Source organism: Oncorhynchus tshawytscha, linkage group LG03, assembly GCF_018296145.1.
Source record: "Oncorhynchus tshawytscha isolate Ot180627B linkage group LG03, Otsh_v2.0, whole genome shotgun sequence".
In the NCBI taxonomy this organism is placed as follows: domain Eukaryota; kingdom Metazoa; phylum Chordata; class Actinopteri; order Salmoniformes; family Salmonidae; genus Oncorhynchus; species Oncorhynchus tshawytscha.
The window spans coordinates 72132054-72159321 of NC_056431.1; the positions used below are offsets into that span (position 1 = coordinate 72132054).

The 27268-nt window shown below is 48.9% G+C and overlaps 1 protein-coding gene across 1 annotated transcript in view; it reads right to left on the reverse strand.

The window, feature by feature from the left end:
• The window catches only part of LOC112224753 (tensin-1-like), a 298598-nt gene that overhangs the window by 153084 nt on the left and 118246 nt on the right, over window positions 1–27268 (reverse strand). Inside the window, 1 exon segment of the mRNA XM_042319964.1 lies at window positions 14912–14949. Within this exon segment, the coding sequence (XP_042175898.1) occupies window positions 14912–14949 (38 nt within the window).

Sequence of the window (27268 nt, forward strand, 5' to 3'; positions counted from 1 at the left end):
GCTGAAAGTCCCCCCAGATATCAGTCAATTCAAAGGGTTTATTATAAATTGTAGGCTATTTTTTTTCCAGATGGAATATAGGAAGTTAGTCGTTTAACCCTCATCTGCTCAAAAAACAATTGACAACTGTGTATCCTTTTCAAGGGATTGTTAAATAAATGTTTACTTCGTTGTAATACACTACATATACACCCCTTCAAATGAGTTGATGTGGCTATTTCAGCCACACCATTACTGACAGGTGTATAAAATCGAGCACACCGCCATGCAATCTCTTAGACAAACATTGGCAGTAGAATGTCCTTACTGAAGAGCTTCGTGACTTTCAACGTGGCACCGTCATAGGGTGGGAGTAACAACGGCTCAGCCGCGAAGTGGTAAGCCACACAATCTCACAGAATGGAACTGGTGAGTCCTGAATCATTGGACTCTGGAGCAGTGGATTATTTGGAGTGATGAATCACGCTTTACCATCTAGCAGTCCGACGGATGAATCTGGGTTTTGGCAGATGCCAGAAGAATGCTACCTGCCCCAATGCATAGTGCCAACTCTAAAGTGTGGTGGATGAGGAATAATAGTCTGGGGCTGTTTTTCATGGCTCAGGCCCCTTAGTTCCAGTACAGGAAACTCTTAGTGCTACAGCATAAAATGACGATTCTGTGATTCCAACTTTGGGGAAGGCCTTTTCCTGTTTCAGCATGACAGGGCGCCGTGCACAGAGCGAAGTCCATACAGAAATGGTTTGTCAACATCGGTGTGGAAGACCCATGACTGGCCTGATCTCAACCCCATCGAGGACTTTTGGGGTGAATTGGAAAGCCGACTGTGAGCCAAGCATAATCACCCAACATCAGTGCTCGACCTCACTAATGCTATTGTAGCTGAATGGAAGCAAGTGCCCCCAGCAATTAAAAAATGATTTTACCTTTATTTAACTAGGCAAGTCAGTTAAGAACAAATTCTTATTTTCAATAACGGCCTAGGAACAGTGGGTTAACGGCCTTGTTCCAACAGTGGAGGCTGTTTATAGCTGCAAAGGGGGGACCAACTTCATATTAATGCCCATGATTTTGGAATGAGATGTTTGACTTTTGGCCACGTAGTGTATTCAGACACCCCTTACAGGGAAATGGAAAGGATAGAATAGAAAAGTAATTCATTCCGTGTGTGCTACATGACACACACATATATAGTTGAGTGTACTAAAAAGTTGGGTCACATCGCGGTATTGGCAGAGCTCTATCATCTACCAGTCGTTGTCTCCAAAAAACAAAGGTACAAGGTTTTTAAAAAAACCTGCAAATGAACATGAGAGGCTGGAAGCAGCATTGGGTCAGCTGTAAGTGGTCAGAACGTGATGGCAGACAGAGAGACAGACAGGCAGGCAGGCAGACAGATGGAGAGAGTTTCTGGGCAAGGGCACGGGACACAGCTGTCTCTGTTTTAAGGCAGAGTCTCCTGAGGCTGACTCAGGGTTTCTCAACAACAGCACCAGTCCCTCATTGGAACATCTGAACAACGCCCAGGCAACGCTAGCTTGTCACAGCAAGTGGATGTCAACACCATGGTCACATTGTACAGTGCATTATTCAGTCCTGGTCGGAATAACTGTCTCAGGATGGTTGTGTAAGCGGAATTAGATCAGATCAGACTCATCTCTACTTTGAGGCTTTGAGAGGTAAACACGTTCAGCATTCAATCAGCAGCCACCTGTATAAACGTCTGGTGAAGTTAGCAACTTTTTTGTAATTCTGAAGTTCTCTCTCTCTCTCTCTCTCTCTCTCTGTCTCTCTCTCTCTCTCTCTCCCCCCTTCTCTCTGTTCATACTCTTCCTCACTTGGCCTGCTCTTAACATTCTCTCCAGAGACTCTGGATTACTTCATCTTGCCAAAGGTTGGGTGTTTCTGTTTGTGTTCTCTACTGTATCTATCAGATAGAAAATAAGTAGCTACAAGTCAGACAGGGGCACTGGAGAAAAGGAGAGGAGTGAGGAGAAAAACATCTACATATGTATTTCTTCTTGGCGTACAGCGCTGCTTGTCTAATTACTCTGTACAGCGCCATATGTCCACACGTTATATGGGCAAATCATTCTGCATGTGTTTCAAGTACCTTTTCTGGTACTGAAGGGAGTGGAAGTGTTACAAACCCCTAGTACAGTGTCCCTCAATCCATTCCAACGGAGGGAATAGGGGGTGTACCTGATTAAAGTTATATCTAAATGGCACAGATTACTCTTTTCCAAACTGCTGGGAGTCAAATATTAAATAAAACCTGTTCTGTGTTGTTTGGAAGGAACCTCACTGGGCTGATCAGGACATCACTGGGCTGAACAGATTATCACTGGGCTGAACAGAATATCGCTGGGCTGAACAGGATATCACTGGGCTGAACAGGATATCACTGGGCTGAACAGGATATCGCTGGGCTGAACAGGACATCGCTGGGCTGAACAGGATATCACTGGGCTGAACAGGACATCACTGGTCTGGGGAAAGAATAATGTCCTATCCCATGACTTCTAATTAAACTGTTTTTATGACTGGATAGTTGATTTGATATAAAGCCTGATAAAGCATGATGTAGATGGCTGGTCACTAGAACAGATCTCTCAACCTGTAGCAAAGACCCAATAGATTTACTAAATATTCAACTTCTCCTCTCCCCCTTCACCAGCTCGCATTCCCACTCATATCCCACACGGACGGCAACTTCCACACCCATTTTCATGAGTATCACATTTTCTCTGCAGGAGCTTCCTTCCATCACCCCTCCCCACTCCCACCTCCATCCCTTTCTTCCCTCTATCCCCATTGAGTGCAGTCTCAATCACACAAAAAGAAAGAAAGTTCTCAGTGTTGTTCCTGGAAGGATTCCACGGACGGCGAGGGCAACTGTACTGAAGTCACACACTCAAAGCCCAGTTGAGATGATCGACTATCTTTGAACTCACTATTAAAAAGAGGAATGTAGGTGTAATAAAGTGGTACATCATAGCTTTTTGATGATCCTTGGTTGAGGGGAAACTACAGTAGTGATTTCAGTGTGAATAGGCACACTCTGAGATGAGGTCAAAGCCCCTCCTTCTAAAACCATCATTCTCCTGTGTGGGTGTTGGGCGGTCACAGAACACAAGTACACACATGAGTGGCACACAAGTGGCACGAGTGGAAGTGGCAATGAGACAGGGTGTGGGGTCATGTCTGTTTTAGGGTTTTGGACCACAGTTGAAAACACAAGCTCAGAACTGAAATGGGGGAGGAAGCAGAGAGCATCCAAACAAGAGAAAAGAGGCATGAGAAGCAGAATGTCCTCTGACACATTCCCTCTTTTCTGTGTGCCATTCTAGGCCAAAAACCTAAATCCCTCATGCCAGTTCTCCATCCATGCCAAACTCTTCCTCTGGCCAAACTCTTCCTCTGGCCAAACTCTTCCTCTGGCCAAACTCTTCCTCTGGCCAAACTCTTCCTCTGGCCAAACCCTTCCTCTGGCCAAACCCTTCCTCTGGCCAAACCCTTCCTCTGGCCAAACTCTTCCTCTGGCCAAACCCTTCCTCTGGCCAAACTCTTCCTCTGGCCAAACTCTTCCTCTGGCCAAACCCTTCCTCTGGCCAAACTCTTCCTCTGGCCAAACTCTTCCTCTGGCCAAACCCTTCCTCTGGCCAAACTCTTCCTCTGGCCAAACTCTTCCTCTGGCCAAACTCTTCCTCTGGCCAAACCCTTCCTCTGGCCAAACCCTTCCTCTGGCCAAACTCTTCCTCTGGCCAAACCCTTCCTCTGGCCAAACTCTTCCTCTGGCCAAACTCTTCCTCTGGCCAAACCCTTCCTCTGGCCAAACTCTTCCTCTGGCCAAACTCTTCCTCTGGCCAAACTCTTCCTCTGGCCAAACTCTTCCTCTGGCCAAACCCTTCCTCTGGCCAAACTCTTCCTCTGGCCAAACTCTTCCTCTGGCCAAACCCTTCCTCTGGCCAAACTCTTCCTCTGGCCAAACTCTTCCTCTGGCCAAACCCTTCCTCTGGCCAAACTCTTCCTCTGGCCAAACTCTTCCTCTGGCCAAACTCTTCCTCTGGCCAAACTCTTCCTCTGGCCAAACCCTTCCTCTGGCCAAACCCTTCCTCTGGCCAAACTCTTCCTCTGGCCAAACCCTTCCTCTGGCCAAACTCTTCCTCTGGCCAAACTCTTCCTCTGGCCAAACCCTTCCTCTGGCCAAACTCTTCCTCTGGCCAAACTCTTCCTCTGGCCAAACCCTTCCTCTGGCCAAACTCTTCCTCTGGCCAAACTCTTCCTCTGGCCAAACTCTTCCTCTGGCCAAACTCTTCCTCTGGCCAAACCCTTCCTCTGGCCAAACCCTTCCTCTGGCCAAACTCTTCCTCTGGCCAAACCCTTCCTCTGGCCAAACTCTTCCTCTGGCCAAACTCTTCCTCTGGCCAAACCCTTCCTCTGGCCAAACTCTTCCTCTGGCCAAACTCTTCCTCTGGCCAAACTCTTCCTCTGGCCAAACCCTTCCTCTGGCCAAACTCTTCCTCTGGCCAAACCCTTCCTCTGGCCAAACTCTTCCCTCTGGCCAAACCCTTCCTCTGGCCAAACTCTTCCTCTGGCCAAACTCTTCCTCTGGCCAAACCCTTCCTCTGGCCAAACTCTTCCTCTGGCCAAACTCTTCCTCTGGCCAAACCCTTCCTCTGGCCAAACTCTTCCTCTGGCCAAACTCTTCCTCTGGCCAAACTCTTCCTCTGGCCAAACCCTTCCTCTGGCCAAACCCTTCCTCTGGCCTCTTCCTCTGGCCAAACCCTTCCTCTGGCCAAACTCTTCCTCTGGCCAAACTCTTCCTCTGGCCAAACCCTTCCTCTGGCCAAACTCTTCCTCTGGCCAAACTCTTCCTCTGGCCAAACTCTTCCTCTGGCCAAACTCTTCCTCTGGCCAAACCCTTCCTCTGGCCAAACTCTTCCTCTGGCCAAACTCTTCCTCTGGCCAAACCCTTCCTCTGGCCAAACTCTTCCTCTGGCCAAACTCTTCCTCTGGCCAAACCCTTCCTCTGGCCAAACTCTTCCTCTGGCCAAACTCTTCCTCTGGCCAAACTCTTCCTCTGGCCAAACTCTTCCTCTGGCCAAACCCTTCCTCTGGCCAAACCCTTCCTCTGGCCAAACTCTTCCTCTGGCCAAACCCTTCCTCTGGCCAAACTCTTCCTCTGGCCAAACTCTTCCTCTGGCCAAACCCTTCCTCTGGCCAAACTCTTCCTCTGGCCAAACTCTTCCTCTGGCCAAACCCTTCCTCTGGCCAAACTCTTCCTCTGGCCAAACTCTTCCTCTGGCCAAACTCTTCCTCTGGCCAAACTCTTCCTCTGGCCAAACCCTTCCTCTGGCCAAACCCTTCCTCTGGCCAAACTCTTCCTCTGGCCAAACCCTTCCTCTGGCCAAACTCTTCCTCTGGCCAAACTCTTCCTCTGGCCAAACCCTTCCTCTGGCCAAACTCTTCCTCTGGCCAAACTCTTCCTCTGGCCAAACTCTTCCTCTGGCCAAACCCTTCCTCTGGCCAAACTCTTCCTCTGGCCAAACTCTTCCTCTGGCCAAACTCTTCCTCTGGCCAAACTCTTCCTCTGGACAAACTCTTCCTCTGGACAAACTCTTCCTCTGGCCAAACTCTTCCTCTGGACAAACTCTTCCTCTGGACAAACTCTTCCTCTGGCCAAACTCTTCCTCTGGACAAACTCTTCCTCTGGACAAACTCTTCCTCTGGCCAAACTCTTCCTCTGGCCAAACCCTTCCTCTGGCCAAACCCTTCCTCTGGCCAAACCCTTCCTCTGGCCAAACTCTTCCTCTGGCCAAACTCTTCCTGTGGACAAACTCTTCCTCTGGACAAACATTAAGATAATAAAAAAGCTTCCCTCGTGCTCCACAACGACGACCTGGCTTTCCAATTACCCTACGCGCGATAAATCAGCCTCCAATGGCAAAGTATCGTATCTAAGGTAAGTCACTAGAACGGAAGACAAGCGATCAGGTGCCAAATGATCTTGACAGCTGCTGTTACTGGAGGTAAATTAGGGCAAAGCAAGACAGCACAAGAGGTTAAGAACAAGACAGTCACTGCTAGGCTGTATTCCAAAAACGTACTGCAGAGAACGAGATACACTTACTCCTTCAACTAAAGACTACGGTGGGGCCTTAATCTGAATGTACGTACGGTATACATTGGAGGACACGCTCAGCCTCAAGCCTCGGCTTCCTAAAATGCACACTGTACTAATTACCTTGAACGAGCTTTGATGAACATAGTTGATTTGGGGTTATTTTTTATACTCAACAGGCCATCTAGATTTATACATAGCTTTGTCAGCAGAGGAAGTCAATTAGCAGTGAAGTTAAGACAGCTAGACACAGACTGATAAATCCAACTTCTGTTCCACCCAGGTAAGTAGAAAGCTGGATAGTTACAGCCTCCAAACTGTCATATCAAACAAATATCTATTAACTTACGTGTATATACTGTAGGTGCCTGGATGTTGCTAAAAGTTAGAGACAGTCAATTATTTTTAAATTACGGAAATCATTGTTCTCACGTCAATGAGTGTTTTTTCTATTAAATTACCAACAGAACATACCAAATATGTTTACAAAAATAGAACCATGATGCTATTATGAATACAGGTATGAATCATGAAATTGCAAAAGATTCAGGGACTTTCCTCGTGGTATTTCACTCCCGTTTGACTCACAATGGAAACAGCATGTGGACAGAACACATGACAACACAGCCATTGTTTGGGCCAAACCATACCGGGTTTCAGTCATTTCTATAGGTTCATTTGGGGACAAAGCCTAGCCATGACAAGGGTTCCATCTCATTGAGAGACTATACCCACACCTAAGACTAAATGTACTATACACAAGATGCCTCCAGTTGCTATTTTACTGGGCAAAAAAAATGGGCTATTGCATATTCTGGCATAGCATTGTCTTCTGTGCCCGGCATGACTGAACCTTGAATGCTGAAGTTGGCCAATGGCAGCTCCAGTAGCAAGAGGAGGGGAGTGTTATTGGCTATAATAACACAAGAACCAGAAAGGAGCTTGATACATGGTGGGGTCATTCAGCTAACACTGAAGTCATCCAAGCTACCGCTACATTTAGCTAAAAAAAGGGGCTTTACTGCAGCTCTTCCAGTGGCCATAACTCTCTCAGTATCAGCGGTTAATGTAATGAAACCTAGCTCTCATGCAGGAACCAACCTCGCCAAGGGAAACTAAGTGAGGAGTCGCAAAAACAGCCTTCCAAAATGTCTGTCCAGTCCAAACAAAAACATGATTTTCTTTTTGGTTTAAAGAACAGAGATGGATGGTGAGGGAATTGTGGGAGAAAATGAAAACACATACTTCATCACTGTGGAAGGGAAAGGTTGGAGAGAGGAGGGAGGAGAGGTAGGAGTGGTGATTAGCTGCGTGTATTTGTTTCTCACTCTGATTTCTCTGGCCTTCCTATTCATTACCAGAGGAACACAGTAGTGTCCTTCCCAAAACACGCTTGGTTCCCAGAGTCATATCTCTAGGCTCTTCTCAACTCCTAAGAATGCACAACAAGTGAACTTTAATGTGGTGTCTTTTTCTGTGGCTAAACCAACTAGACTCGTAATTTTAACAATTTTATTCGTATTTACAGATGGCATACAAGTTTGTTATTAAGGCACATGAAAGTTCACATGTTCGAGAAGCCATTTCTGCAAAAAAAAGCTATTTGATTAAAAAAAGTTTTTACATTCAAACAGCTCTCCTGTGATGTCGTGACTTGAGACATACGCCAAGTTTACTGAATCAGGTCACAAATGAGCGAACCCCTATCGGACGTGCCAGAGAAATATGTAGATCAGAAACTAAAAGGGGTTTGCATCTTGCCAGAGTTGTTTTAGAAATCAAACAGTATCCTCACTTCCTGGCTAATTATTTTATCTTTAAATGTTCCAATTGTCAGTTTGATTTTACAAGATGGCCCATGTGGAAGAAAGGAGGACTTTAGAAAGCCTGAAGTAAAATCGAAATGGAGCTCTCAGTATACTAGCAGCCTCCAGGCTGAAGTCATGGCAAAATAATTGTTCCATGATTGGCTGACATAATGAGGGGGCTGGACATGCTGAGAGATGAGTTTGGATTGGTCTGTCATATAGCACATGTCTGTCTATTGGCGCTGGTCAGTATGTCTAGGTAATCGAGTCAAACGCGGCTTTTTTATGTATCGTGTAGTAAAACTGCATAAACCTAATGTCAAGTTAAAGTGTACTGTTAGCTAGCTAATGTTAGCTGGCTGGCTTGCTAACTAACGTTATGTGTATGCTCTCCACTTTCTGAGGACCGAGTTTAGAAATCAGTGCAATTGAAGTATGATAGCTAAGGAGATGGAGAAAACACCAGTCTGGATTACATTGTCAAAATAAGGGCAACCATGCATGGCATCAGACAGGAGACGCGTGCAACCATGATGAATACTTGTAAGATAATCTAGCTAGCTACATTTTCAGATATAAACATTTCTAATTTTGACAGAAAGTTGTTTCATTTCAAGTGTACTGTTTTGCTAGCTAACGTTAGCTGGCTGGGTCCCTAGCTAACATTATGTGTATGATCTTATTCTTTGTATCTCACACACATTTGCTTGACTAGTTATAGCCATAGAACCTGGTTGGTTAGCTACCTGCAGATTCATGCAGGGTAGTAACGTCATGAGTTGTGATTATGGTACATGTCTTAACAAAATACTCCACTCTAATTTTGACAAAGTATTTTTTATTTCAAGACAGTGTACTGTTAGCTAGCTAGCTAATGTTAGCTGGCTTGCTCGCTAACTAACGTTACGTCATGCATTGAGATTCACTGTTTACCTAGCTAGCTATCTAGCTACATTTCTTAAACACAAGACTCTCGTCTGAGTGTGCCAGAGCGCAGAATAACTGTTTAATTTTTGAACACTCAACACCCGTTGAATATGTCCGGTGTCAGTATACGTCCGCAACAAAGTGTAATGTGTTGTTGTTTTTGTCACACATGCTTTGCTTTATCTTGTCCAGGTCTCAGTTTAAATGAGACCTTGTTCTCAACACTCTGAATAGCATACTATAGCAGCCTAACCAGCTCTGATGGGGCGAGTAATGTTCAGTGAGCTGTTCTATCTCTCTTAGATGTCTGGAAGTAGCTGGCAAGTTAATACAAAAATCACGGATCAACCCTTAAAGAGATTGGTGGGGCTAAAGCTTAAGAGGGTGAGAACAATGCTGAATGGATGTAGACAAAGAAGGGCTCTCCAGTAGGTACCAAAACATTGAAAGACGGTTTTCTCAAAAGTGAGTTTACAAGTTGATCAACTTTCAAAGCAGAATTCCCTTTCGGCCATGATTGGGAGTCCCACAATTGGCCCAGCGTCGTCTGAGTTTGGCCGTTGTAGGCCGTCGTTGTAAATAGAAATGTGTTCTTAATTTACTTGCCTAGTTAATTAAAGGTTAAATAAAAATAACAAATACAAAAAAGATGTAAAATAGCGTGACTAAGACCTTCTCAAAATTCAATTAAATTAATTACAGATTTTTTTATTTATTCAGACTATTTTTTAGGGTGACGAAGTAGTGACTGTTGCTGCCAAGGGCGCTTTGCGTTCCTATTTGTATTTGGTTTTTTTTACGTGTTATTTCTTACATTGGTACCCCAGGTAATCTTAGGTTTTATTACATACAGTCGGGAGGAACTAGTGGATATAAGAGCAATGTCAACTCACCATCATTTCGACCAGGAATACGACGTTCCCGAAGCGGATCCTGTGTTTTGCCCACCACCCAGGACAATGGATCGGATCCCGGCAAGCGAACCAAAACAACGTCACCGTAAAAGGGGCAGACGAAGTGGTCTTCTGGTCAGGCTCCGGAGACGGGCACATCGCGCACCGCTCCCGAGCCTACTACTTGCCAATGGAAAGTCTCTTGACAACAAGGTTGATGAAATCCGAGCAAGGGTAGCATTCCAGGGGGAGTTCAAGGCAGTCCCACTGAGCCGTCTTCAGCTGAGTTCAAGGCAGTACCACTGAGCCGTCTTCAGCTGAGTTCAAGGCAATACCATTGAACTGCCATTGAATTGTTACGTTTATTACAGTAAATACAATTACTGATGGCGTCTTTGAGCCTCTGACATCTAAAACTGTGTTGTGGAGTTGACACACTTAAAGCTATGAAGCTCCCGAGTGGTGCAGCGGTCTAAGACACTGCATCTCAGTGCAAGAGGTGTCACTGCAGTCCCTGGTTTGAATCCAGGCTGTATCACATCCGGCCTGTGATTGAGAGTCCCATAGGGCGGCACACAAATGGACCAGCGTCGTCCGGGTTTGGCCGGGGTAGGCCCGTCATAGCAAATAATCATTTGTTCTTAACTGACTTGCCTGGTTATATAAAGGTTAAATTTAAAAAAAGATGAACAAGCAAGATGCACATGTCTGAAGAAAGGGTAGTGGAAAGGACAGGTCCATTTGGCACTTGTATTTAGTGGATGACATGATGGCACGGAGCAAGCAGCACCTGTGCTCAGACACGAAAATATAGACAAACATCGAACCGACATCTCCCATTGGATTGGATGAAGCTGTGTTTCCCATTAGTTCCAAGTCCTCTTCCCACAAATCTTCATCTAGCATTACTGAGGCCCCACAATTCTCTCTATTTCTCCAAATACTTCTGACATACTCTCACTTTTACTTTACATCTCTCTCTCAGACACACAAAACTCAGACATGCACACACACACACACACACACACACACACACACACACGCACACACACACACACACACACACACACACACACACACACACACACACACACACACACACACACACACACACACACACACACACACACACACACAGTGACATACTGTCGTTCATGCAGTCTGACCATTTGTTTTTTAGTAGCAGAGGTTATGCAGGGGCTACGTGCGAATCTTATCTAAATATGGATGTGGAGATTTCTCCCTGTAGCGAGTCAGTGTGGAAACTGTCACAGCATGACAGAGTTATTACCACCATTTGGATTCCAGAAGTGTAAGATCACATATTAATCAAAACTAAGGAAAAGCTTAGGGGCAATGGGAGCACCTTAACCTTATATATTTAGCTTGTAAATTCTTCATGAATAATGAATTCAAGGCGATGCAAGTTTGATCGAAAGCTGATAGCGATCGAGCTAGCACTTCATCAACTATCATTCACGACATAAACTTTTTTTTCATGTCAAGTCTAAAAGTGAATTGCGACCTGCCAAGGCCAATCTCTGAGGGAATATTTGTCTGATTAGAGAAAATGGAGGTTTGTCCACGTATGTCCATGTTTGCTGATTGGGAGTAGTTTGGATTGTACTCTTCATCACGATTTAATTAAGAAACAATTAAGTCTCTGCGTTCCGGACCTGTCTTCACAAATCAACCCTGGGTTCACAGAATTCCTGCATGCGTTCCTTCCTAGAAAAGAACTCCAACAACAACACCTCTCGGGGAGAAGACCTTTTCATATTTTGTTACTTCTCTCTTCATATGTTCTACCCCTTCACTCATCACATTTTCTTGTTTTTGTTTGATATGTTTTCATGGGTTTCAATCACGTCCTCGTATTATTAAGTCAGATTAGTTGTGGGGTCATGAATGGGATGTATTTGTTCCGGGGAGCATTGATTGAAATACAGTTTGTTGTCATTGTAAGAACCAGTAGACCAAGAAGAGGTCACATGGGCTGCTCATTACTCACTGCTTCAGAACGTTTCCCCAGTTAGGCGGCTATTTATTTACTTAATAATTTATCTGAATTGAGATGGATGCAATTAAAACACTGACACATTGAATTACACACAGTCATTAACCAAATGCGTTGTGTTAGCTTGAGCTAATTTGTCTTCGCCCCTCCTATTGGGACTAACTGGTAAACCTTCGCCCCTCCTATAAGACTGACTGGTAAACCTTCGCCCCTCCTATGAGACTGACTGGTAAACCTTCACCCCTCCTATGAGACTGACTGGTAAACCTTCACCCCTCCTATTGGGACTAACTGGTAAACCTTCGCCCCTCCTATTGGGACTAACTGGTAAACCTTCGCCCCTCCTATGAGACTGACTGGTAAACCTTCGCCCCTCCTATTGGGACTAACTGGTAAACCTTCGCCCCTCCTATGAGACTGACTGGTAAACCTTCGCCCCTCCTATGAGACTGACTGGTAAACCTTCACCCCTCCTATGAGACTGACTGGTAAACCTTCACCCCTCCTATTGGGACTAACTGGTAAACCTTCGCCCCTCATATGAGACTGACTGGTAAACCTTCACCCCTCCTATTGGGACTAACTGGTAAACCTTCGCCCCTCCTATGAGACTGACTGGTAAACCTTCACCCCTCCTATTGGGACTAACTGGTAAACCTTCGCCCCTCCTATGAGACTGACTGGTAAACCTTCACCCCTCCTATAAAACTGACTGGTAAACCTTCACCCCTCCTATGAGACTGACTGGTAAACCTTCACCCCTCTTATGAGACTGACAGGTAAACCATCACCCCTCCTATTGGGACTAACTGGTAAACCTTCGCCCCTCATATGAGACTGACTGGTAAACCTTCACCCCTCCTATTGGGACTAACTGGTATACCTTCGCCCCTCCTATGAGACTGACTGGTAAACCTTCACCCCTCCTATTGGGACTAACTGGTAAACCTTCGCCCCTCCTATGAGACTGACTGGTAAACCTTCACCCCTCCTATAAAACTGACTGGTAAACCTTCACCCCTCCTATGAGACTGACTGGTAAACCTTCACCCCTCCTATAAGACTGACTGGTAAACCTTCACCCCTCCTATGAGACTGACTGGTAAACCTTCACCCCTCCTATGAGACTGACTGGTAAATCTTCACCACCCTTTGCACCCCTGGTAGAACTGAGGAGGGTAGAGGGAGCTGGGTAGAGTTGGAGGAGGGCAGAGGGAGCTGGGTAGAACTGAGGAGGGTAGAGGGAGCTGGGTAGAACTGAGGAGGGTAGAGGGAGCTGGGTAGAGTTGGAGGAGGGCAGAGGGAGCTGGGTAGAGTTGGAGGAGGGCAGAGGGAGCTGGGTAGAACTGAGGAGGGTAGGGGGAGCTGGGTAGAACTGAGGAGGGTAGAGGGAGCTGGGTAGAGATGGAGGAGGGTAGAGGGAGCTGGGTAGAGTTGGAGGAGGGTAGAGGGAGCTGGGTAGAGATGGAGGAGGGTAGAGGGAGCTGGGTAGAGCTGGAGGAGGGCAGAGGGAGCTGGGTAGAACTGAGGAGGGTAGAGGGAGCTGGGTAGAGATGGAGGAGGGCAGAGGGAGCTGGGTAGAGTTGGAGGAGGGCAGAGGGAGCTGGGTAGAGATGGAGGAGGGTAGAGGAAGCTGGGTAGAGTTGGAGGAGGGCAGAGGGAGCTGGGTAGAACTGAGGAGGGTAGAGGGAGCTGGGTAGAGATGGAGGAGGGCAGAGGGAGCTGGGTAGAACTGAGGAGGGTAGAGGGAGCTGGGTAGAACTGAGGAGGGTAGAGGGAGCTGTGGAGAGTTGGAGGAGGGCAGATGGAGCTGGGTAGAGTTGGAGGAGGGCAGATGGAGCTGGGTAGAGTTGGAGGAGGGCAGAGGGAGCTGGGTAGAACTGGAGGGGGTATAGGGAGCTGGGTAGAACTGAAGGAGGGCAGAGGGAGCTGGGTAGAACTGAGGAGGGTAGAGGGAGCTGGGTAGAACTGAGGAGGGTAAAGGGAGCTGGGTAGAGTTGGAGGAGGGCAGAGGGAGCTGGGTAGAGTTGGAGGAGGGTAGAGGGAGCTGGGTAGAACTGAGGAGGGTAAAGGGAGCTGGGTAGAGTTGGAGGAGGGCAGAGGGAGCTGGGTAGAGTTGGAGGAGGGTAGAGGGAGCTGGGTAGAACTGAGGAGGGCAAAGGGAGCTGGGTAGAACTGAGGAGGGTAGAGGGAGCTGGGTAGAGCTGGAGGAGGGTAGTGGGTAGAGCTGGGTAGAACTGAGGAGGGTATAGGGAGCTGGGTAGAGCTGGCACCTCTGGAACATTTCAGTAATGGCTGCCAGATGAAGGGCGGTGACGTGTGTGTGTGTGTGTGTGTGTGTGTGTGTGCTATAAATCTAAAGTCTAGTAAATCTCTCACTGCAACGTATTGTAAAAAATCTAGGTTTTCTCATCTCCAGCCCTCCTTCACCACCTCTCTCTCTCTTTCCATCACTACTTCCCATCTTCTTCTAAGTGCCCCCCCTTCAAACACACCAAGCCCGTCGACCATGTAGCGAACTGACGTTTATTTTTAGAAGGGGGTGATGTCGAACATACAAAGGCTCAGCCAAGTCAAACACATACTGGGACAGCCTGCACTTGTTTTCAGATTCCTCCGACATTAGGAGTGCAGGAACACTGTTCCTGCCGAGGTCCCGTCCACCTCATTAACACAACATTACCTTCTGATAAGCTCTGCTTGGCTTTGAAGGAAAGAGAGTTGAGCTAACTAAACCACTAAGAGCTAACCACAGGAGGTTGGTGGCACTGTAATTTGGCAGGACGGGCTCATGGTAATGGGAGGGAGAGAAATCAGTACAATGGTATCAAACAGTAAAACACATGGTTTCCATGGTTTCCATGTGTTTTGATGCCATTCCATTCGCTCTCCGTTCCGGCCATTATTATGAGCCCTCCTCCCCTCAGCAGCCTCCTGTTGCGTCAACAGAGGATGACTTGGTAGAGCTACACTGTACTTGACTCTTGTGCACTTGAGATGTGACGTGATGACATAAGATGTAATGACAGTTCATAACAACCTACATGTAAAAAGTGTAGCTGCCTAAAAAAGACTGCGTTCCCATTGCTTAGACATGCCCATTCGGCAACATAAGAGCCCTGAGAAAAGATGCTGCTCTTACCTTCACTTCACATGTCTTGTGGCAAGTCAGCCGGCACACTAGAAGATGGGAGAAAAGCAGGAATTCAGAGTAAGTTCACATTTCCTAAAAGTATTACATTCAAGCATTGCTGAGCAGAAGGAAATGCATCACTGAGTAAATGAAAAGAGTGAAATTGAAATTCTTCCTTGTCAAAGTTCAACATGTTTACTCTATGGTCAAAGTAAAATATTATTGACTGTTAAAGACGGATGCTGCCCACTACAGGGGTCTGGGGTTTGATGCTCTTGGGTCGGAAGAGAGCAGGATCTGGCGAGAGAGAGCAGGGCCTGAAGAGAGAGAGCAGGGTCTGGCAAGAGAGAGCAGGGCCTGAAGAGAGAGAGCAGGGTCTGGCGAGAGACAGGGTCTGGAGAGACAGACAGGGTCTGGAGAAACAGACAGGGTCTGAAGAAAGAGACAGGGTCTGAAAAGAGAGACATTGTCTGAAGAGAGAGAGAGTCAGGGTATGGAGAGAGAGAGTCAGGGTATGGAGAGAGAGAGAGTCAGGGTATGGAGAGAGTCAGGGTATGGAGAGAGTCAGGGTATGGAGAGAGAGACAGGGTCTGAAGAGAGAGAGAGAGTCAGGGTATGAAGAGAGAGAGAGAGTCAGGGTATGGAGAGAGTCAGGGTATGGAGAGAGAGAGTCGGGGTCTGAAGAGAGAGAGTCAGGGTCTGAAGAGAGAGAGGGTCTGGAGAGAGAGAGATTCAGGGTCTGAAGAGAGTCAGGGTATGAAGAGAGACAGAGTCAGGGTATGGAGAGAGAGAGTCAGGGTATGGAGAGAGACAGGGTCTGAAGAGAGAGAGCAGGGTCTGAAGAGAGAGAGACAGGGTCTGAAGAGAGAGAGACAGGGTCTGAAGAGAGAGAGCAGGGTCTGAAGAGAGAGCAGGGTCTGAAGAGAGAGAGACAGGGTCTGAAGAGAGAGAGACAGGGTCTGAAGAGAGAGGGCAGGGTCTGGCGAGAGTGAGACAGGGTCTGAAGAGAGAGAGCAGGGTCTGAAGAGAGAGACAGGGTCTGAAGAGAGAGACGGGGTCTGAAGAGAGAGACAGGGTCTGAAGAGAGAGAGAGTTAGGGTATGGAGAGAGTCAGGGTCTGATGAGAGAGAGTCAGGATCTGAAGAGAGAGACATGGTCTGAAGAGAGAGAGACATGGTCTGAAGAGAGAGAGACAGGGTCTGATGATAGAGAGCAGGGTCTGAAGAGAGAGACCTGGTCTGAAGAGAGAGACAGGGTCTGAAGAGAGAGAGCAGAGTCTGAAGAGAGAAACATGGTCTAAAGAGAGAGACAGGGTCTGAAGAGAGAGCAGGGTCTGAAGAGAGAGACAGGGTCTGAAGAGAGAGACAGGATCTGAAGAGAGAGAGCAGGGTCTGAAGAGAGAGACCTTGTCTGAAGAGAGAGACCTGGTCTGAAGAAAGAGACCTGGTCTGAAGAGAGAGAGCAGGGTCTGAATAGAGAGAGCAGGGTCTGAAGAAAGAGACATGGTCTGAAGAGAGAGACAGGGTAGGAAGAGAGAGACAGGGTCTGAAGAGAGAGAGTCAGGATCTGAAGAGAGAGACATGGTCTGAAGAGAGACCTGGTCTGAAGAGAGAGACAGGGTCTGAAGAGAGAGACAGGGTCTGAAGAGAGAGAGCAGGGTCTGAAGAGAGAGACAGGTCTGAAGAGAGAGATAGGGTCTGAAGAGAGAGACCTGGTCTGAAGAGAGAGACAGGGTCTGAAGAGAGAGACAGGGTCTGAAGAGAGAGAGCAGGGTCTGAAGAGAGACAGGTCTGAAGAGAGAGACATGGTCTGAAGAGAGAGAGACATGGTCTGAAGAGAGAGAGACAGGGTCTGATGAGAGAGACAGGGTCTGAAGAGAGAGACCTGGTCTGAAGAGAGAGAGTAGGGTCTGAAGAGAGAGAGAGTCAGATTATGAAGAGAGAGAGGGTCTGGAGAGAGAGACAGGGTCTGAAGAGATACAGTTGGGGTATGAAGAGAGAAAGAGTCAGGGTATGGAGAGAGTCAGGATCTGAAGAGAGAGACATGGTCTGAAGAGAGAGAGACATGGTCTGAAGAGAGAGAGACAGGGTCTGATGATAGAGAGCAGGGTCTGAAGAGAGAGACCTGGTCTGAAGAGAGAGACAGGGTCTGAAGAGAGAGACAGGGTCTGAAGAGAGAGAGCAGGGTCTGAAGAGAGTGACAGGGTCTGAAGAGAGAGACAGGGTCTGAAGAGAGAGAGCAGGGTCTGAAGAGAGAGACCTTGTCTGATGAGAGAGACAGGGTCTGAAGAGAGAGACCTGGTCTGAAGAGAGAGAGTAGGGTCTGAAGAGAGAGAGAGTCAGATTATGAAGAGAGAGAGGGTCTGGAGAGAGAGACAGGGTCTGAAGAGATACAGTTGGGGTATGAAGAGAGAAAGAGTCAGGGTATGGAGAGAGTCAGGGTATGAAGAGAGAGAGGGTCTGGAGAGAGAGACAGGGTCTGAAGAGATACAGTCAGGGTATGAAGAGAGAGAGAGTCAGGGTATGGAGAGAGTCAGAGTATGGAGAGAGAGAGAAAGGGTATGGAGAGAGAGAGAGTCAGGGTATGGAGAGAGAGAATCAGGGTATGGAGAGAGAGAGTCAGGGTCTGGGGAGAGAGACAGGGTCTAGAGAGAGACAGGGTCTGGAGAGAGACAGGATCTGGAGAGAGAGAGAGTCAGGGTCTGGAGTGAGAGAGTCAGGGTCTGGAGAGAGAGAGTCAGGGCATGGAGAGAGAGAGTCAGAGTCTGGAGAGAGAGAGTCAGGGTATGGAGAGAGAGCGTCAGGGTATGAAGAGTCAGGGTATGGAGAGAGTCAGGGTATGGAGAGAGCCAGGGTCTGAGAGCTGAGAAGCTTGTCTGGGTTTGGTTGTACCTTACGGGGTAGAATAGTCCAAGATGGACAGAGATGAACCATACTCCAAACTAGACTAACCATACTAATTTAGACTATACTACAATAGATGCTTAGTCTATTTACAGTGGGGAGAACAAGTATTTGATACACTGCTGATTTTGCAGGTTTCCCTACTTACAAAGCATGTAGAGGTCTGCAATTTTTATTATAGGTACACTTCAACTGTGAGAAACGGAATCTAAAACAAAAATCCAGAAAGTCACATTGTATGATTTTTAAGTAATTAATTTGCATTTTATTGCATGACTTAAGTATTTAAACACCTACCAACCAGTAAGAATTCTGTCTCTCACAGACCTCACATTACCTGTATTAACTGCACCTGTTTGAACTCGTTCCCTGTATAAAAGACACCTGTCCACACACTCAATCAAACAGACTCCAACCTCTCCACAATGGCCAAGACCAGGGAGCTATGTAAGGACATCAGGGATAAAATTGTAGACCTGCACAAGGCTGGAATGGGCTACCAGACAATAGGCAAGCAGCTTGGTGAGAAGGCAACAACTGTTGGCACAATTATTAGAAAATGGAAGAAGTTCAAGATGACGGTCAATCACCCTCGGTCTGGGGCTCCATGCAAGATCTCACCTCGTGGGGCATCAATGATCATGAGGAAGGTGAGGGATCAGCCCAGAACTACACGGCAGGACCAGGTCAATGACCGGAAGAGAGCTGGGACCACAGTCTCAAAGAAAACCATTAGTAACACACTACACTGTCATGGATTAAAATCCTGCAGCGCACGCAAGGTCAACCCTGCTCAAGCCAGCGCATGTCCAGGCCCATCTGAAGTTTGCCAATGACCATCTGGATGATCCAGAGGAGGAATGGGAGAAGGTCATGTGGTCTGATGAGACAAAAATATAGGTTTTTGGTCTAAACTCCACTCGCCGTGTTTGGAGGAAAAAGAAGGATGAGTACAACCCCAAGAACACCATCCCAAACATGAAGCATGGAGGTGGAAACATCATTCTTTGGGGATGCTTTTCTGCAATGGAGACTGGACGACTGCACCGTATTGAGGGGAGGATGGATGGGGCCATGTATCGCGAGATCTTGGCCAACACCTCCTTCCCTCAGTAAGAGCATTGAAGATGGGTCTTCTACCATGACAAGGACCCGAAACACACAGCCAGGGCAACTAAGGAGTGGCACCTTAAGAAGCATCTCAAGGTCCTGGAGTGGCCTAGCCAGTCTCCAGACCTGAACCCAATAGAAAATCTTTGGAAGGAGCTGAAAGTCCGTATTGCCCAGCGACAGCCCCGAAACCTGAAGGATCTGGAGAAGGTCTGTATGGAGGAGTGGGCCAAAATCCCTGCTGCAGTGTGTGCAAAACTGGTCGACAGTGCGTCTCCTTGGGCCGGCTTACATGGCACCAGCCTTGCGCACGCTGTCCCCGGTTCGCCTGCATAGCCCAGTGCGGGCTATTCCACCTCGCCGCACTGGCAGGGCAACCGGGACCATTCAACCGGGTAAGGTTGGGCAGGCTCGGTGCTCAAGAGCTCCAGTGCACCTGCACGGTCCGGTCTATCCGGTACCACCTCCACGCACCAGCCCTCCGGTGGCAGCTCCCCGCACCAGGCTTCCTGGGCGTGTCCTCGGCCCAGTACCACCAGTTCCAGCACCACGCATCAGGCCTACAGTGCGCCTCGCCTGTCCAGCGCTGCCGGAATCTCCCGCCTCTCCGGCGCTGCTAGAGCCTTCCTCCTCTCCAGCGCAGCCGGAGTCTCCCGCCTGTTCGGCGCTGCCAGAGCTCCCGCCCCTCATTCCAGAGGCGCCAGAGCCCCTCATTCCAGAGGCGCCAGAGCTCCTCAGTCCAGCGCTGCCAGAGCTTTCCTCTCCAGCGTTGCCGGAGCTTCCCGTCTGCCCAGCGCCATCAGAGTCGCCAGTCTGCCCAGCGCCATCAGAGTTGTCAGTCTGCCCAGCGCCATCAGAGTCGCCAGTCTGCCCAGCGCCGCCTGAGCCACCCGTCTGCCCAGCGCCGCCAGTGCCGTCAGTCTGCCCAGTGCCGCCAGTCTGCCCAGCGCCACCAGTGAAGCCAGTCTGCCCAGCGCCGCCAGTGCCGCAAGTCTGCAAGGAGCCGCCAGTGCCGCCAGTCAGCCAGGGGCCGCCAGTCAGCCAGGGGCCGCCAATGCCGCCAGTCAGCCAGGAGCCGCCAGTGCCGCCAGTCAGCCAGGGGCCGCCAGTGCCGCCAGTCAGCCAGGGGCCGCCAGTGCCGCCAGTCAGCCAGGGGCCGCCAGTGCCGCCAGTCAGCCAGGGGCCGCCAGAGCCCCTCAGCCCAGAGGCGCCAGAGCCCCTCAACCCAGAGGCGCCAGAGCCCCTCAGCCCAGAGGCGCCAGAGCCCCTCAGCCCAGAGGCGCCAGAGCCCCTCAGCCCAGAGGCGCCAGAGCCCCTCAGCCCAGAGCCCCTGCCCTTCTGTCCAGAGCTTCCGCCCCTCTGTCCAGAGCTGCCCCTCAGTCCAGTGGGGTCATTTAGTAGGGTCACCGTGGTTAGGAGGCCACGGAAGCGGACAAGAAGGCGGACTAAGACGATGGTGAAGTGGGGTCCGCGTCCTGCGCCGCCACCGCCACCGCGTACAGACGCCCACCCAGACCCTCCCCTATAGGTTAAGGTTTTGCGGCCGGAGTCCGCACCTTTGGGGGGGGGGGGTACTGTCACGTTCTGACCTTTATTTCCTTTGTTTTGTCATTATTTAGTATGGTCAGGGCGTGAGTTGGGGTGGGCAGTCTATGTTTGTTTTTCTATGATTTGATTAAAGAACCATGAATAGAAACCACGCTGCGTTTTGGTCCGCCTCTCCTTCAAATCAAGAAAACCGTTACAAGGAAACATATGATCTCTGTAATTGTAGTACCAAATATTAAGTTCTGCTTTTCTGATGTATCAAATACTTATGTCATGCAATAAAATGCAAATTAATTACTTAAAAATCATACAATGTGATTTTCTGGATTTTTGTTTTAGATTCCGTCTCTCACATTTGAAGTGTACCTATGGTAAAAATTACAGACCTCTACATGCTTTGTAAGTAGGAAAAGTCTGCCCAGCGCCTTCCTCCTGCAAACCTGCAAAATCGGCAGTGTATCAAATAGTTGTTCTCCCCACTATATATTCATTCAGATATACTTGAGTTTAAAAAATGACCTCATAGTATTTCTTCTGAAGTAGGATAGAGTGAATGTGCTAGTCCTGAGCACTGATGTTAACTGTAATCTTGTGTTGTATAAACAAGACACGCTGGTATAATTAGTTCATGCCATTTAGTTTATATTTAGACACCTCAAGACTACATTTGCACTAACATTTGAGAGGCTCTTTGATTATTTAATTAAAGGCCATGAGAGAAGTGACAGAGTGAAAACCTACAGCACACTCCAACTCCGAGGAGTCTCTGGTTCCCAGTGAAAACCTATAGCACACTCCAACCCTGAGGAGACTCTGGTTCCCAGTGAAAACCTACAGCACACTCCAACTCCGAGGAGTCTCTGGTTCCCAGTGAAAACCTACAGCACACTCCAACCCAGAGGAAACTCTGGTTCCCAGTGAAAACCTACAGCACACTCCAACCCTGAGGAGACTCTGGTTCCCAGTGAAACCCTACAGCACACTCCAACCCTGAGGAGACTCTGGTTCCCAGTGAAAACCTACAGCACACTCCAACTCCGAGGAGTCTCTGGTTCCCAGTGAAAACCTACAGCACACTCCAACCCCGAGGAAACTCTGGTTCCCAGTGAAAACCTACAGCACACTCCAACCCTGAGGAGACTCTGGTTCCCAGTGAAACCCTACAGCACACTCCAACCCTGAGGAGACTCTGGTTCCCAGTGAAAACCTACAGCACACTCCAACGCTGAGGAGACTCTGGTTCCCAGTGAAAACCTACAGCACACTCCAACCCCGAGGAGACTCTGGTTCCCAGTGAAAACCTACAGCACACTCCAACCCCGAGGAGACTCTGGTTCCCAGTGAAAACCTACAGCACACTCCAACCCTGAGGAGACTCTGGTTCCCAGTGAAAATCTACAGCACACTCCAACCCCGAGGAGACTCTGGTTCCCAGGGTACAGCTAAAGACACTTATTTTATCCAGTCGAAGAGCATGGCACTGTTTGAATACTAAAAAGAATGGAGTGTTACAAAGTTATACATTAAGTGTAATTAACACATTTATAAACTATTGATCACTATGTAGAGCTTTATAAGACTATAAATGACAAACCACCCAGCTGTGGAGTAGTGAAAAGGTATCTTTCCCTGCTTTTCAGAGGAGTTGGCTAGTATTTAATGGAACTAATGAGATGCTACCTTCAACTTCCTTCAAACTGCATGCAGAGACATAAAAGGGCATCCAGGAGTTTGTCTGCTTCTGGGTAAGTAGGAAGACATGCTAAATCCTAACGTATCCCTTTAAGTATTGCACCAAAGGCTGAAAGTGCTCACCTCATGCACTACCATAAAAAGTGGTTTCCCCTCCACTATATTGTTCTCTGGAATACCACTGAACTGTGCTCCACCCACCCTATCACAGAGTCTAGATACACTGACCCATTCTGTTCCCAGCATATAAGCCCTGAGGTAACACACTCCCCTGGGGTACAAGGGGAAGACAGAGAGAGGAGGACTTCCATATTGGGTGTGAAGGTGGCTGGCGCACAAGGGCCCTGTCAGGCTTTTCCCTTGTTAGGAAGTTAGAGCTCTGCAGTGTAAACAGAGCAGAAATAAAGGAGAGGGGGAACGATGGGTAGTGAGGAGAGCGGGTAGTGAGGAGAGCGGGCAGTGAGGAGAGCGGGTGGTGAGGAGAGCGGGTAGTGAGGAGAGCGGGCAGTGAGGAGAGCGGGTAGTGAGGAGAGTGGGTAGTGAGGAGAGCGGGTAGTGAGGAGAGTGGGTAGTGAGGAGAGCGGGCAGTGAGGAGAGCGGGTAGTGAGGAGAGCGGGTAGTGAGGAGAGCGGGTAGTGGTGAGAGCGGGTAGTGAGGAGAGCGGGTAGTGAGGAGAGCGGGTAGTGAGGAGAGCGGGTAGTAGAGAGAGCGGGTAGTGAGGAGAGCGGGAAGTGAGGAGAGCGGGCAGTGAGGAGAGCGGGTAGTGAGGAAGGCGGGTAGTGGAAGAGCGGGTAGTGAGGAGAGCGGGTATTGAGGAGAGCGGGCAGTGGGGAGAGCGGGTAGTGAGGAGAGCAGGTAGTGAGGAGAGCGGGTAGTAGAGAGAGCGGGAAGTGAGGAGAGCGGGTAGTGGGGAGAGCGGGTAGTAGAGAGAGCGGGTAGTGAGGAGAGAGGGCAGTGGGGAGAGCGGGTAGTGAGGAGAGCAGGTAGTGAGGAGAGTGGGCAGTGAGGAGAGCGGGCAGTGAGGAGAGCGGGTAGTGAGGAGAGCGGGTAGTGAGGAGAGCGGGTAGTGAGGATAGTGGGCAGTGAGGAGAGCGGGCAGTGAGGAGGAGCGGGAAGTGAGGAGAGCGGGTAGTGAGGAGAGCGGGTAGTGAGGAGAGCGGGTAGTGAGGATAGTGGGCAGTGAGGAGAGCGGGCAGTGAGGAGAGCGGGTAGTGAGGAGAGCGGGTAGTAGAGAAAGCGGGTAGTGAGGAGAGCGGGTAGGTGAGAGCGGGTAATGCGGAGAGTGGGTAGTGAGGAGAGCAGATAGTGGGAGAGTGGGTAGTGTGGAGAGCGGGTAGTGAGGAAAACGCGTAGTGGGGAGGGCGGGTAGTGTGAAGAGCGGGTAGTGAGGAGAGCGGGCAGTGAGGAGAGCGGGTAGTGAGGAGAGCGGGTAGTGAGGAGAGCGGGTAGTGTTGAAAGCGGGTAGTAGAGAGAGCGGGTAGTGAGGAGAGCGGGTAGTGAGGAGAGCGGGTAGTAGAGAGAGCGGGTAGTGAGGAGAGCGGGTAGTGTTGAAAGCGGGTAGTATAGAGAGCGGATAGTGAGGAGAGCGGGTAGTGAGGAGAGCGGGTAGTGAGGAGAGCGGGCAGTGAGGAGAGTGGGTAGTGGGGAGAGCTTGCAGTGGGGAGAGCGGGTAGTGAGGAGGGCGGGCAGTGAGGAGAGTGGGTAGTAGAGAGAGCGGGAAGTGAGGAGAGCGGGTAGTGAGGAGAGCGGGCAGTGAGGAGAGCGGGCAGTGAGGAGAGCGGGTAGTAGGGAGAGCGGGTAGTGAGGAGAGCGGGTAGTGAGGAGAGCGGGCAGTGAGGAGAGCGGGCAGTGAGGAGAGCGGGCAGTGAGGAGAGCGGGTAGTGAGGAGAGCGGGTAGTAGAGAGAGCAGGTAGTGAGGAGAGCGGGTAGTAAGGAGAGTGGGTAGTGAGGAGAGCGGGCAGTGAGGAGAGCGGGTAGTGAGGAGAGCGGGTAGTAGAGAGAGCAGGTAGTGAGGAGAGCGGGTAGTAAGGAGAGTGGGTAGTGAGGAGAGCGGGTAGTGAGGAGAGCGGGTAGTGTGGAGAGCGGGTAGTGAGGAAAACGGGTAGTGAGGAGGGCGGGTAGTGAGGAGAGCGGGTAGGAGTGAGCGGGTAATGCGGAGAGTGGGTAGTGAGGAGAGCAGATAGTGGGAGAGTGGGTAGTGTGGAGAGCGGGTAGTGAGGAAAACGCGTAGTGGGGAGGGCGGGTAGTGGGAAGAGCGGGTAGTGAGGAGAGCGGGCAGTGAGGAGAGCGGGTAGTGAGGAGAGCGGGTAGTGAGGAGAGCGGGTAGTGTTGAAAGCGGGTAGTAGAGAGAGCGGGTAGTGAGGAGAGCGGGTAGTGTTGAAAGCGGGTAGTATAGAGAGCGGATAGTGAGGAGAGCGGGTAGTGAGGAGAGCGGGTAGTGAGGAGAGCGGGTGGTGAGGAGAGCGGGTAGTGTTGAAAGCGGGTAGTAGAGAGAGCGGGTAGTGAGGAGAGCGGGTAGTGAGGAGAGCGGGTAGTAGAGAGAGCGGGTAGTGAGGAGAGCGGGTAGTGAGGAGAGCGGGTAGTGAGGAGAGTGGGTAGTGGGGAGAGCTTGCAGTGGGGAGAGCGGGTAGTGAGGAGGGCGGGCAGTGAGGAGAGTGGGTAGTAGAGAGAGCGGGAAGTGAGGAGAGCGGGTAGTAGGGAGAGCGGGTAGTGAGGAGAGCGGGTAGTGAGGAGAGCGGGTAGTAGAGAGAGCAGGTAGTGAGGAGAGCGGGTAGTAAGGAGAGTGGGTAGTGAGGAGAGCGGGTAGTGAGGAGAGCGGGTAGTGTGGAGAGCGGGTAGTGAGGAAAACGGGTAGTGAGGAGGGCGGGTAGTGGGGAGAGCGGGTAGTGAGGAGGGCGGGTAGTGGGGAGAGCGGGGCTGGGGGGCTGGGGGGGAGAGGGGCTGGGGCTATTCCCTCAACCAGGTCCTTTGTAATGGGGCTGGACTCCCAAAGGCATGGGCTGAGCCCAGCTAGAGAGACGGAACGAGGGCTGAGATATTTCCTCTTTCATTTGTGCAACACACACACGTACAGTACACACACACGCAAAGACAGACGCAGACACTACATTAGACTGTCACAGACATCAGACACATCATGTACCATGTTCTGACCACTACATTAGACTGTCGTTGGAGTTAAAACCTACAAGGAGGGTATCTCTCCAGGAACAGGGTTGGAGTTAAAACCTACAAGGAGGGTATCTCTCCAGGAACAGGGTTGGAGTTAAAACCTACAGGAGGGTATCTCTCCAGGAACAGGGTTGGAATTAAAACCTACAGGAGGGTATCTCTCCAGGAACAGGGTTAGAGTTAAAACCTACAGGAGGGTATCTCTCCAGGAACAGGGTTGGAATTAAAACCTACAGGAGGGTATCTCTCCAGGAACAGGGTTAGAGTTAAAACCTACAGGAGGGTATCTCTCCAGGAACAGGGTTGGAATTAAAACCTACAGGAGGGTATCTCTCCAGGAACAGGGTTAGAGTTAAAACCTACAGGAGGGTATCTCTCCAGTAACAGGGTTGGAGATTTAAAAAAAACCTACAGGAGGGTATCTCTCCAGGAACGGGGTTGGAAACCCCTCTAATGTTAAAATCTTTTCCAATACTTTGTTGATGTATAAATTAATGAGGTACTCCCGTGACAAATACTACAATTCAAAGAACTCTGCGGGTAGTCAGTCCGTGTTTGCTGCAGCATATTTGATGTTCTGCTCCCCTCTAGTGGTGATCTTGACTCAACAGCATTTCTGCATTTCTTAAACACCCGGGGGCATTCAAGATTTCGTTTTTCTTAAGTTTTGTATCATACTGTACAACAACTGATGAAAAGAACACTGTAAAAAACATCTAATTTCATGATAGCTGCTGGTTGAAAATGCAATCTAAACAGCAGTGGAGGCTGTTGAGAGGAGGACGGCTCATAATAATGGCTGGAACGGAGTAAATGGAATGGTATTAAGCACTTGGAAACCATGGAAACCATATGTTTGTTGTGTTCCAAACTTCTCTGCCAATAACATCCTAGTTTTCAGATTACATATCCCTCCCCACTCTCAGACAGTCCTTATTGCTTGAGAAAAATGTTTTGCTAAATAGCTAGTTTGGTATTTTATTTTATTTTAATGGAAAACCATTACAGAAAGGTACTTAATTGTTACCCAGAAAATATTTGATATTGAGATAAACACGTCTGCACTGTGCCTTCAACTCAACAGCAATTGTGTCCACATTGTCCTTGGAGGCCACAGTCTGTTAACTGTCAGCCTGGTCATGTTATCATCTGTCTATTAAACTCATCACCCTTTTTTCAGTTTCAGTCTGTTAACTGCCTCAGCCTTGTCATATTATCATTTGAAAGGAAGCATCATTCTCAGTCTGAATTAACTATAATACAGCCTGGTTTTGTATTTTATTGTACCATCATCAGTAAGTTAACTTAGTCTAGCCTTTAGATTTTGGCATAGATCATCATGTTCAAAGTCTGTTCAATAAACCATTTTATTTCTGTTCAAAATGTTATATCAAGACTTCCCAAATGTCCTAATTGGTTTATTATCATTTTCAAGTCTAACTGTTAAACAATCATGCACTTGTCATGTCATCATCAGTCAGTTAACTGTTAACTTTCTGCCAATCAGCCTTGTCATGTCATCATCATCAGTCTGTTAACTGTCAGCCTTGTCATGTTATCATCATCAGTCTGTTAACTGTCAGCCTTGTCATGTTATCATCATCAGTCTGTTAACTGTCAGCCTTGTCATGTTATCATCATCAGTCTGTTAACTGTCAGCCTTGTCATGTTACCATCATCAGTCTGTTAACTGTCAGCCTTGTCATGTTATCACCATCAGTCTGTTAACGCCTTGTCACGTTATCATCATCATGTGATAATCAACTGATGAGGGGGACAAGTGTCCCTGAAAACAGTACTAGTTCTGTAACAGCACTATGAGAGGGCCATTGACCTGTAATGTGTAGGAGAATCCAGTAGAGGGTATTGAAAATATAATGTCAACAACATAGAAAAACTGTTTTCCTTCAGTTTGTAGGATACAGACATGGTGGTCCAATCT